General features: G+C 45.0%; 1 protein-coding gene across 1 annotated transcript in view; it reads right to left on the bottom strand.

The window, feature by feature from the left end:
- Positions 1 to 1,924: 1,924 nt before the first annotated feature.
- micall1a (MICAL-like 1a) overlaps positions 1,925 to 12,952 on the bottom strand; it is a 182,658-nt gene continuing 171,630 nt past the window's right edge. Inside the window, exons 12-16 of the mRNA XM_068019331.1 lie at positions 12,337 to 12,427; positions 10,749 to 10,822; positions 10,546 to 10,660; positions 9,909 to 9,955; positions 1,925 to 5,173 (exon numbers count right to left, since the gene is read on the bottom strand). Coding sequence (XP_067875432.1) covers positions 5,049 to 5,173; positions 9,909 to 9,955; positions 10,546 to 10,660; positions 10,749 to 10,822; positions 12,337 to 12,427 — 452 coding nt within the window. The 3' untranslated portion in view covers positions 1,925 to 5,048. The remainder of the gene's footprint in view (positions 5,174 to 9,908; positions 9,956 to 10,545; positions 10,661 to 10,748; positions 10,823 to 12,336; positions 12,428 to 12,952) is intronic.

The following is a 12,952-nucleotide window of genomic DNA, read 5'->3' as shown; positions in this document are numbered from 1 at the left end:
GGATCCATCCTTGGCCTCCTATTTCTCATCTAAATGCTGCCCTCAGCGACATCATCCAAAAACACACCAGCTTCCACATGTTTGATGACACCCAACTCTACCTCACTATCAACTCTCACGACCCCTCCACGGTCTCTAAATTGTCAGACTGCTTATTTGACATCCAGGACTGGATGAGCAGAAATTTCGTCTAAATAAATATTGGGAATACTGAAGCCATTGTCCTCGGGCCCTGTCACTAACTCCGTTCCCTAGCTACCAACTCCATCCCTTTCCCTGGAAGCTATCTGAGGCTGAACCGGACTGTTTGCAACCTTGGTGTCCCATTTGCCCCAAGATGAGGTTTCATATCTGCACCATTAAGCCCGCCTATTTCCACCTCCGTATCACCAAACTCCTCCCCTGCCTCAGCTTATCTGCTGCTGAAACTCCATCCATGCTTTTGTTACCTCTAGACTTAACTACTCCAATGGACTCTTGGCTAGTCTCCCACATTCTACTGTCCATAACTTGAGGTCATCCTAAACTGCCCGTAACCTAACTTGCACCAAATTCCAGTCACCTATCACCTCTGCTCGCTGACCTCCATTGGTCAAGCAACGCCTTGACTTTAAAATTCTCATCCTTGTTTTCAAATCCCTCCATGGCATCTTCCCATATCTCCATTATCTCCGCCAGCCCGATAACACTTCGAGATATCCGCACTTATCTATTTCTGTCTTCTTGAGCATCCTTGTTTTTAATTGCTCCACCATTAGTAATTGTGCCAATGAATACCTAGGCCCGAACGCCTCGAATTCCATCCCTAAACCTCTCCACCCCTCTACATCACTTTCCTCCTTTAACACACTCCTTAAAACCTACCTCTGAGCAAGCTTTTGTTCATCTGGCCTAATAGCTCCTTATATGGCTCATCCTTTTGTTTTATAATGCCTCTTGTCACGCTCACACAAGGAGAAATTATGAATTATATAATGAACTTATGAAACAAACCCAAACAGACTTGAGGCCCACCAAAGCGGCCTGGAATCAAACTGACCATTCAGGAGAAAAGGCAGCGCATTCTGGAACAATCGAAGCAGAATCAGTGTTGATTTTAATTCAGTCATTAGTTCAAAAGTGAGAATTCCATCTATTCCAGCGCAGCGGAAGAACCTTGCTAAGATCACCACCTTTAAACTACATGGAGGCAGAGACTGGAGTTGGCCTTGAACTCCATACCTGAGAAATCAGTTCAATGAGATATAACAAGAGAAGTCTGCAACAACACATCCATCCCCCTGAATCATCCAAGTTCTTCTTCAGTGAACCAGAACAAAAGGAAAAACCAGGCCTGTTATGTTTCAAGTCTTCATCCCGGGGGAAAAGCAAGTTTTACAGCAAACTGTTTAAAACCATCAGACCTAAACGCATGTTATCTTTTAATCACTATCTTCTCGTATGTATGTGTATCTGTATGAGAGAGTGGGTGAAGTTGCATAGATTTTTGCATGTTGTATAATAAACATTTATCTTTCTTTTAAACTTACAAGAAAACCTGTTAATTGTGTGTTGGTTGACCATTAACACTTAAAACACGCTGTCTTTGGTCAGTTGAGGGGTGAAAAAAGGGGAAAACATCCCTATCATCTCCCACCTATCCATAACACACTGTGAAACGCCTTGGGGCATTTTATTATATTAAAGGCGCTATATAAATATAAGTAGAAGCTGTTGAAGCTGCAAGTGACATGACTGAAAAGCACGATAGCAGCTAGCACAAGGCTATTCAAACAAAACAACCAGATGCAAAGTGACACACCTCTCGAAAGGAGAAAGTTTCCTTCTTGCACACCGACTGTTCCCAGGCTACAGGCATAAAACTGACAAAATTACATAAATGGACTTCTCAAACTGCCACTCCTGTCTCAAACCAGTCACACACTTGGACAACTTTCCATTTTATTGGTCCCAATTTTACCCATTTTGTTAGCAGAATAATATAGCTTTAGAACAAATGCTTGTGTGTTTCAATAAATATTATATACAAATAGGTAAGGCAGAATAACAGATAAAGGAAAGATCTGCATCAGCAAAACTGTCCAATTCACCCGAGGAAAGCAATCCTATAACTAACAAAAACATAAGAAATGGCACGAATATTCCCTCTAGAATAAGTACATAAAAGGCTTTAAACAAACAGTAAATTGAATTAAGGCTTTTTTGGCAGCTGTTCCTGTATGTTAGGTAGAAATATGATTACTGCTAAGAACCTACAAAATCTCAAGACAAATTCTGTTAATCAGGGTAAGAGTGCATATACCAGGATATTCAGTCCAACCTACAGTGTGTTTCTCTCATTCAATCTTCAAAACAGAAATCTAAAAGTCCATGATAAAGTCAGGTTGATGCGAGAATGCAAACCAATGTTACATTGCTTGTTGGTGTGATGTGTTCACGTGCAAATGCCCACACACAAGACAAAACTGAAAGTTACACCCTTACTGATTTAAGTATGAAGACACTTTTTTGTGTCAAGATTATTGCCAGCTCCTCCTCGACTGAATTAGGAGCAGCTCCAAAGGAAGGCCCATTTGCCAGTTCCAAGCTAATGCCCATTGCACGAAAATGGCATTAGGATAGGTGCTTGATGGCTGTCAGACATGATGGGCTGAAGGGCCTATTTCTGTGCTGTATAACTCTTTGACTATGACAACATACTGCAATAGGTGCTGATTACTGATGAGGTGCACTGCGAATGTTGGGGGATGTTGGAATGATCAACAGCACAGTGCATGCTGTGACACTACAGGCCAATTAAAGTGCAATATTATCAGAAACAGCTTCACTGTAACATGAATATGTGACCTTCATTACAGATAACGACTGAGAGCACACTAGCATTTGCTGGTGTCTACGGTTGTACACCGCTGGGATGTGTGTACTCTCACGGGATGTATGCTTGAGTGTGCACAATTCTGTACACATTCCTTATGTATGTAAGGGCATGTATATATTTCCTGCTGCAGTTTTCAGATGCAGGATTCAGATGCTGAACACAGCAGTGCAGGAATTTTGTTGTTAATCATTGTTTCCACCATCCATCAGTGCAGAGTGAAATGCCTCACTTCTGAAAGGCCAACACTAAAATGAGACTATTTGGAAGATTGTGATAAAATTGAGCTTATTCTGCCAGGTTCCAGCTGTGAAGTTTTCATAGACTGGAGGTTTGTAGCTTTGTCACTGCATAGAGATTCACCTGATGACAAAGAATGGGACTGAGGACCACAGATTCTTTATACACAAATACTGTCTGTATATCCAGTTTCATTCTGAACAGTGCCTCCGGATTACTTGTATGAAGCAAAATTAGTGAAGATCACAACAGTCCTCTACATCTCAGAGCCCCAGCATTGACAGACCTGGAATTAAAAAGGGACTGTTCCAGTCAACAGTATGCTCAGAACTCAAACACGTTTAATACCAGTGCTGGCCAGAGTCAGCACCAATGTCTGAACAATGACCAGAGACAATATGGGACTAACAGCAAAGTCTGCTTGGGCTGGGCTGGGCTGGGCCGGCACCCCCCCTAGAGTCTGCGTGACCTGACGCCCCCTCCACCTCCCCGAAAATCCCAGACGGCAAAATGCTGCAAACAATGCCAATCTGAAATGAAAACAGAAAATACTGAATGAGTCAGTCAACCAGGTAGAAAGAGACAGGTTTCCACCTTGGGCTCCAGCCCCTCTGCATTTCCCCCTCCCCTCTTTCTCATTGCATCACTGTTCCTGCTCATTATTTCAGTTCTGAAGGACTGCTCTCTCTTCACAGAGGCTTACTGACCTGCGTCTGATTCTGTTTCAGCGACAGTATTAAATGGCTGTTTACATTATCCAGTGGGCATGGTCAGAGTAACTGCAGCAACAATGAAGCAACAGTTCGTACGCAACTGGCACCATAACTCCACAGCAGGTAGGCATGTTGGATTTTGGCTGTGCATAGTTTGGTTTTAGCCATGGGCATCTCTGATGTCAGTTGTAGATGAGCAGAGGGCATAAAGCACACTACTGATTTATACAGGCTCTCTGAGCGCAGATAGATAAATAAAAGGGTAACAAATGGCAACCAGTTCCAGCAGCGCAGTGCAGGAATATTCGGGGGGGGGGGGGTGGGGTCTCGGCAATGGCGAAGAAGGTTCTAGTTCCATCTCCTGGCTGGCCGATGTTCTAGCTCAGCCTCCCCCACCCGACTGAGGCTCCAGATCAACCCTGGCTCAGTACCCCCACCCCCCGGCTGAGGCTCCGGCTCAGCCCGACACAATGCAGCACACTGCACCCCGGAGTGCCCAATGCACCGTCCCATGAAGTGTCAATATGTCTGGCACACTGCACTGATATATTGTCCCTGATGAGTCACTGGTAAGTTACGCTTTTTGGACATTTGGATAGCCTCTTTGCAAAGATTTCATACAATTGATAAAGATTTAGAAGTTCTTGAGGTGACAGCACACACTCACACTGTACCACAAAATAAACACCACAGATTAAAAACTTGAAAAATTCAGAACCAACGTTTTGTGTGGCTAGGTCTTCAGGCTACATGCTGTGCAGCAGCAGAACCGTGTGCAGCAAGAAGTGGACAGATCTTCACACTGAAAAAGAAACAGCACTGGTGACAGCCCGGCGTAGCCTGAAACAAGCCCACAGTGAACAAATATAACTAGTACTCAACTCTGCAGCTAAGGAACTGTGCACAACACAATACGGAGGAAAAGAACCGACTTTAGCCCGACAAAGAATAACAGTGTCTCACCGGGAACGTTAAACCGCGCTAAGCACAAATAATACAGGACTGTAGTGGCTTCTATTGCACATAAAATAAGGATATATAGCGAGCGATCTGAGCCAGCACTATGATGCCTAATGTCAATATGAATCTCAGATGCTCTTCCTATGAACCAATCACCAGATGCTGTAGAATAGAACAAGTCCCAACAAGTGCAGCTGTGCCAGTTTGGGTCAGCTGGTGCTACTCATGCAGCTTTCCATTCACCTCGGCACTTTCACCAATCATAAATTCTTCTCTTTGGCATTTTTGGACTTTCCCTCTGGCTTGTTCCCAAGAAACTTCAGCATCTTGCTTGGTTTGAATTTTGCCTTTTTCTTTATTTCGCTGTTGGTATCTTTGTGGAAATCTGTTTAAAACAAAATGAAGTGATCATCTTTCTGTAGGTCCTATAGCCTGCAGGAAGGGCAGGGCCTGGACCCCCACACAGGGCTGTAGCCTGCAGAAAGGGCAGGGCCTGGATCCATGCTTGGTCGGCCTCAGGAGAGGCAGAGCACAGACAACAACATGCATTTATATAGCACCTTTAATGTAATAAAATGTTTCAAGGTGCTTTACAGGATTACTACCGAACACAATTTGACACTGAGCCATGTAAGGAGATATTAGCACAAGTGACTAAAGTTTGGTCTCAAAGAGATCGGTTTTAAGGAATGTCTTAAAGAAGACAAATGTAGAGAGTCCAGTGCTTAGGGCTGAGGCAGCTGAAGGCACGGCTGCCAATGATGGAGCGAATGCGCAACAGGCCAGAACTGGATGAGCACAGATATCTTGGAGAGTTGTAGTGTTGGAGAAGATCAGAGATAGGGAGGGTGGGGCCACGCAGGGATTTGAAAACAAGGATAAGAATTTTAAAATCGAGGCATTGCAACTAGGAACGAGTGTAGGTTAGCGAGCATAGGGGTTGATGGGTGACTGGTACAGAAAGTCTGAGGACGGGCAGAGCACAGTCTCAAAAGCATTGTGTCACATTTCTTTTAAGAAAACTCTCCATACTAAAATCACTGGCAAACCATTATGAAACATAGACACATGAGTCATGCGTGGAAGACCCCAGCCAAAGGGGAAAGGTTATTATGCAGAGTGAAATAACATTACTATTTGTTCATGGTAACCTCCAGCGGTGGGCAGACCCAAACGTTTCAATAACAAGAGGGCAGACAGGGCTTCAGTTTAATGTCTCATCTGAAAGATGGCACCTTCCAAAAGTGCAGCACTCCCTCAGTATTGCACCGGGAGTGCCAGTCTACATTGTATGTTTAGGTCTCTGGAGTGGGCTGAAACCCACAGCATTCTGTGGTGAGAATGCTACCACACACACAGCTGATACTTTGTTAGCTATGACTGGTCGCAAGTCTGAAATGCTGCTGAGCTGGTAGGTCTCAGGCTCTTATCTTTGTTGAGCCAATCATCCAGATACAGAAATGCACAAAGATGCTACAGTCTGACATAGCATCGCAGCCTCACAGCTCCAGCAACCCGGGTTCGATTCTGGGTACTGCCTGTGCGGAGTTTGCAAGTTCTCCCTGTGACCGCGTGGGTTTTCGCCAGGTGCTCCGGTTTCCTCCCACAGCCAAAGACTTGCAGGTTGTTAGGTAAATTGGCCATTATAAATTGCCCCTAGTATAGGTAGGTGGTAGGGGAATTGAGGGAAGGTGGGGATGTGAGAGGGTCATGGGATTAATGTAGGATTAGTATAAATGGGTGGATGATGGTCAGCACAGACTCGGTGGGTCAAAGGGCCTGTTTCAGTGCTGTATCTCTAAATAAATAAAAAAATAATTGTGTGACTACTGTGTGTGAAAGTTTTGAATGCTAAAATATTTTACACTCTTAGAAATTACAGCACTGGAGGAGGCCACCTCACTGGCCCTGTGCTGGTGCCAACTCAACTGAGCTCGACTCCAATCCCCTATAATCTTCCTTTCTGAATCCTTATCCAATTCCCTTTGAAATAATGTCCCTGTCTCTGCCTTGTGGTAAAACATTCCCTTTCCAATAACCCTCAATGCAAAAACATTCCTTCTAACTTCCCTCTTCATTCTTCGAGTGATAACCCTTAGTCTGTGCCTCCTTCTTACCCAGTTACCAACCAGTGCGAACAAACTCTATTTATCCTCTTAACTGGAACTTCGGCCTATGAGGGTAATGGAAGTGGAAATGATCAATGATTTCAAAAGGAAATTGGATGGACGCTTGAGGGAAATAAACTTGCAGAGCTATGGGGATAGAGCAGGAGAATGGGACTGACTAGATTCCTCTACAGAGAGCCAGCATGGACTCAATAGACAAAATGGCATCCTTCTGTGCATTAATGACTCTATGACTCAAACATTTCAACATTTTGAAAACCTCAATTAAATCTTCTTTAACCGCCTTTGTGGCAGTGGGAAAAAGCCCCAATTTCTCAAACCTTTCTTCATAAGTCTAACCACTCGTCCCTGATGTGATTCTAGTAAATCTTTGCTGTTTCCTTTCCATGGTTCTAATATAGTCTCATTACAGGGAGCCCAGAACTGTATGCAGTGCTTCAACAGAGGTATCAGTGATGTGTTATAGAGATTCATCACTACTTTGCTTTTGTACACAATGTCCTAAATATAGAATCCCAAATACCCTTTAACAGAAATTTCTTGAATTTTATTTCAAGGACAAAGTTGTCAGATATTGAAGTTATATTGTAGGAATTATAGCTACAAAGATAGGGAGGGGTTATTGTGACAGGTACTAGGCACGTGTCCACTTCTGCTGATGGTACTGCTACGACAAGAGAGACCTGCAGGTGGGCCCAGCCGATTACACACAGTGTCTCGGAAAGCTACTTCCTCTTTGTGATATTCTCTCGGATCCTGTTTCCATGGTAGTATTTCCACTAACTTCTACATGCAGACTCCATTTGTCCCAGGAGAGAGGGGAAAACACAAGTCAATGTTAAGAGGCCCAAAGATCCATGGATGACCCTGGATGTGGACATCACTCGAAAGCAAGAACTGGGGAATCTCAGCAAGACCCCACTCTCACTCTGTCTTCTTCCAGCTGCAGAGGAGAATTCAGACTAACCAACCTGCTACTATACTCAATGGGGAAAAAGAGCAATTAGGAAGGGGCAGAAATTGGCCTCAATTAAAAAAACCTGTAACAAGCTGTTCAAGGAAACTGCCTGCTGCTACATATTAATTGCAAATAATAATTTGCATTTATATAGTGCCATTAACATAGTCACTTGGTAGTACAGACTTGAGTATTGCTGAAAAAAAAGAGACATGCTGTTGAAGCTTTTCGTCTTGCACTCAAGAGAGACGTAAGAATGCCAAATTTCAAAGGGAGCAACAATTTATACTGCAAGGATGCTGACTGATTGGCAAATCGACTGATTGATTGAGATGTTGCCATGGTGAATGCACCAGGGAACTAGTGACCCTTATGATTATTTTAATTCAAAAAATACGCAATGCCTGGACATGTTCCTTCTGCCTGCAGAGCACAGGTCCCTGCGTACGAATATACGTAGCTTCTAGCAAGCGCAAGTGAGCCACATTGACAGCCTGATTGATGATCTTAAATCGGTCGTTAGTGTAATTCTTTGCACACTCAGGGTTGTTCAGTAAGTGCTGTGCAATTGCGGAATCACATCTAACGTTAGATATTGTATTCTGAGTTTTGCAAGTACGGGCTGGTTGAGTACAGTCAGTGTGCTGCCTATTGCGAACAGCCGAAGGGCCGTGCTGTTTGATACGATCCACCACTCAATGGGACATATGGCCTTCGTCCCTGGCATCGCACTGGAATTCATATACCACATTACTCATTTGTGTGGTAGGCAGAATGGCTTTTTAGCTTGACGGCAGTACCCTGTTAGTGGAAAATACCGTTTCACACTGCTGCTATGCAATCGCAACACAAGCAGTATTTTTCACTAACAGGATGCTGCCATCAAGCCAAAAATACTTATTTGTGTGGTAGGCAGAACGGCTTTTTGGCTTGACTGCAGTATCCTGTTAGAGGAAAATACCATTTCACACTGCTACTATGCATAGCAACACAAGTGGTATTTTTCACTAACAGGATGCTGCTGTCAAGCCAAAAAGACGTACTTCCTATCACACAAGCAAGTAATGTGGTACATGAACTCCAGTGCAAAGCTAGGTATGTAGGCCGTACGTGGATCACATCAAACAGCACGTCTCTTTAGCTGTCTGCAATAGGCAGAGTACTGACTGTACTCAACCAGCCTGTACTTGCAAAACTCAGAACACAATGTCTTACGCTCGATGTGATTCTGCAATTGGGCAGCACCTACTGAACAATCCTGAGTGTGCCAAGAATTACACTAACAACCAATTTAAGATCATCAGTCAGGCTCTCAATGTGGCTCACTTATGTTTGCTAGAAGCTACATATATTCATACGCAGGGACCTGTCCTCTGCAGGCAAAAGGAACATGCCCAGGCGTTGCGCCTTTTTTGAATTGAACGAAGTGTGGGGACAATAGCTCCCTGATGCATTCTCCATGGCAACACCTCGAAAGGAATCGACTTATCAACCAATCAGCACCCTTTTCTCATGCAGTATGAATTGTTGCTCCCTTTGAAATTTGGTATTTCTTGCATCTGTCCTGATGAGTGCAAGATAAAAAGCTTGAACAGCATGTCTCGTTTGTTCAGCAATAATGAAATATCCCAAATGCTTCATCAAGCCACATAGGAGATATTAGGGCAGATGACCAAAGGCTTGTTCAAAGAGGGAAGCCTTAAGGAGAATCTTAAAGGTTGGAAGAGAGGTAAAGAGGTTTAGGAAGAGAATTCGAGAGTTTAGGACCTTGGCAACTGAAGGCACGGACACCAATGGTGGAGTTATTAAAATCAGTGATGCTCAAGAGGCCAGAATTGGAGGAGTGCAGAGATCTCGGAGGGTTGTGGAGCTGGAGGAGATTACAGAGATACGGAGGGGCGAGGCCAAGGAGAGAATTGAAAACAAGAATGAGAATTTTAAAATCAAGGTGTTGCTTAACCAGAAGCCAATGTAGGTCAGCAAGTCAGCAAGCGAGAGTGATGGGTGAACAGGACTTGGAGCAAGTACCTTACCTTTGTTTTTAATCATTGCTGCCAGCAACTTATCCTCCTCTTCCTCTCTGTAAGACAGTGATGTGAGAATTTACCTTCCTGTTCTCTCTCGGATGTATTTGCCTTTGGGCATAATCAAGACGTACTCCACTATACTGTGCCACTTACCCCAGGCAGGAAGCTTGTACCCCACTATCCTCTGTCAGTTACCTCAGACAGGAAGCTTGTACCCCACTATCCTGTGCCACTTACCCCAGACAGGAAGCTTGTACCCCACTATCCTGTGCCACTTACCCCAGTCAGGAAGCTTGTACCCCACTATCCTCTGTCAGTTACCCCAGACAGGAAGCTTGTACCCCACTATCCTGTGCCACTTACCCCAGTCAGGAACTTGTACCCCACTATCCTCTGTCAGTTACCCCAGACAGGAAGCTTGTACCCCACTATCCTGTGCCACTTACCTCAGACAGGAACTTGTACCCCACTATCCTCTGTCAGTTACCTCAGACAGGAAGCTTGTACCCCACTATCCTGTGCCACTTACCCCAGACAGGAAACTTGTACCCCACTACCCTGTGCCAGTTACCCCAGGCAGGAAGCTTGTACCCCACTGTCCAGCGTCTATCACCCCAGCACCCGAATTTACAGATTGGATTACCGCTGCCGGTCCTCATCCAGGCTGTTGATGATGGCGTTTCTTTGTTCAATGACTGTAATCAACTCTTGCATCAACTCTGCCTCCCGCGCTCGATCCTCATCTGTCCAATCTTTCTCTGCAGAGACAATTGAAGCAGTGATCAGCCTGAGGGAATTGGGGCTATGGGAGGTAAACCCCGAGTGCACTCTGTAGCAGTCACTGACCTGGTTTGTTGAGTAGACAGCGCAATTCATATTCCACATCTGCCTGCCGCTCCTCCAGATTCTGTTGCTTGAAACTGGGAAATAGGACAGGGTTCACATTACAACAGGCTTCACACTGTTATGAGGCTGGGGAGGGGTGTGTCACAGCTTCCTGGGTAATACAGCTACAAAAATAGCAATTGCTACACAGCAAACAACCTGTCTGCAACTCCTTCACTAATCCAACTGGACTATGACATGGCAAAGCTGCATTTGCATCCAACAGACCTTGCCATCATTCCCTCAGCACCTGCTAACCCTTGGAAACTGACTGCTGCTGGTCAGGTCCCCCATCAGGGGCTGTTACAACTTGTTGCTTTCAGGAAGTGCTGGAAATACTCAGCAGGTCTGGCAGCATCTGTGGAGAGAGAAACAGAGTTGACGTTATGAGTCATAACTCTTGGGGTTCTGAAGAAAAGTCACATCCGACTTGTAAGGTCAACGCTGTTTCTCTCTCCACAGATGCTGCCAGACCTGCTGAGTATTTCCAGCACTTTCAGTTTCTATTTCAGATTTCCAGCATTTGCAGTACTTTGTTTTTATTGTTGCTTTCAGGCCCTGATTTAATCTTCTGGTGCTGAATGGAGACAGTGGACTGGGCTAGTACAGAGGGGCCTGGCTGATATACCAGGGCCGTACAAATACTGAACAGCTCTGGCTCCTGATAGAGGAAGAGGGGAAAGGGGCAGGGAGAAAAGGGGAGGGAAAAACAATGGGAAGCGAGGTAAAGGGGAAAAGGAGTAAGGGGGATGGAATGGTACTATTGCTCTGCTTCATTTAAAGACCACTTTCAGATGATAAAGAAATTAAATCGCTCACAGTTTATCTCACAGTGAAGAGGAACACAAACACAAGGTGGAAACACTGACAGCGTCACTTAAACACCCAAAGATTACACAGAGTGCAGAGGATTAGGATTTCAATAAGCAGCTAGCCCAGGGTTGGCTGCGTGCCTGATGCCACATTGACGGGTGATTCAACAGGATTCACCAAAGAGAGCAATTCCTTTCCTCTCCCCCTCACACACGTCAGCAAGTCTTGATCAGCGACAAAGAGTCAGATAATCAGGGACAGAGCAAAGCCAGTGTCATAGAGTCATACAGCACTGAAACAGGCCCTTCAGCCCACCGAGTCTGCGCTGACCATCAACCATCCATTTATACTAATCCTACATTAATCCCATATTCCCTACCACATCCTCACCTTCCCTCAATTCTCCTACCACCTACCTATACTAGGGGCAATTTACAATGCCAATTTACCTATCAACCTGCAAGTCTTTGGCTGTGGGAGGAAACCGGAGCATCCGGTAGAAACTCACGCGGTCACAGGGAGAACTTGCAAACTCCACACAGGCAGTACCCAGAACTTAACCCGGATCGCTGGAGCTGTGAGGCTGCGGTGATAACCACTGCGCCGTCCTTTACCCTCTGAACATCCCTAATGTGTACAAGGTTACTGTGCTTCAGGCAGCTGAGGCAATGCAAAGAAATGGAAATAGACTTATTGAAATGAAACAACCACACATTCAGGCCACAAAGCAACTCACGTGTAAACAAGCTCTGACTCACGGCGAACCAGCATGTGCTTCTCATGGATCAGTTTGAACCATTCAACCAGGAGATCATCTTCATCCTCATCTGTGGTTGCAAAAATGAAATGAATGCTGACTGGAGATTTGCCAAGGCCTATTTTCCCTCCTAGTATCATCCCCACTCTCCCAACACCAGGCTCACCCTTAGTCCCCATCCACCCCCACCACAAGGCCCACATCTGCCCACAGCATGATAGGATCGAGGGCAGTTTCAAATCCCTCCATGGCTTCACCTCTCCCTACTTCTCCTCCAGCCCGCCAAGATCTCTGCGTTCTCCAATTCTGGCCTCTTGCACATCCCTAGGCCCTAAGCTCTGGAATTCCCTCTCTAAACCTTGCGCCGTCTCTTCACTCCTTTATGATACTCTTTAAAACTTACCTTTTGACCCAAGTAAATTCAGCTTAAAGGGTATAATATAGTAGCCATCACTGAGACCTGGCTACAAACTGGGCCTGACTGGGAGATAAATATTTCAGTTTATAAGGTCTTTGGACAGGAGAGGGACATTGGAAAAGGGGGTGGTGTAGCAATACTGTGAAAGGACACTATTACTGCATTAGAAAGAGGGCA

The sequence above is a fragment of the Heterodontus francisci genome, chromosome 41 (genome assembly GCF_036365525.1).
Source record: "Heterodontus francisci isolate sHetFra1 chromosome 41, sHetFra1.hap1, whole genome shotgun sequence".
NCBI classification, from domain to species: Eukaryota; Metazoa; Chordata; class Chondrichthyes; order Heterodontiformes; family Heterodontidae; genus Heterodontus; species Heterodontus francisci.
This window is presented reverse-complemented; position numbering and strand designations above follow the sequence as displayed.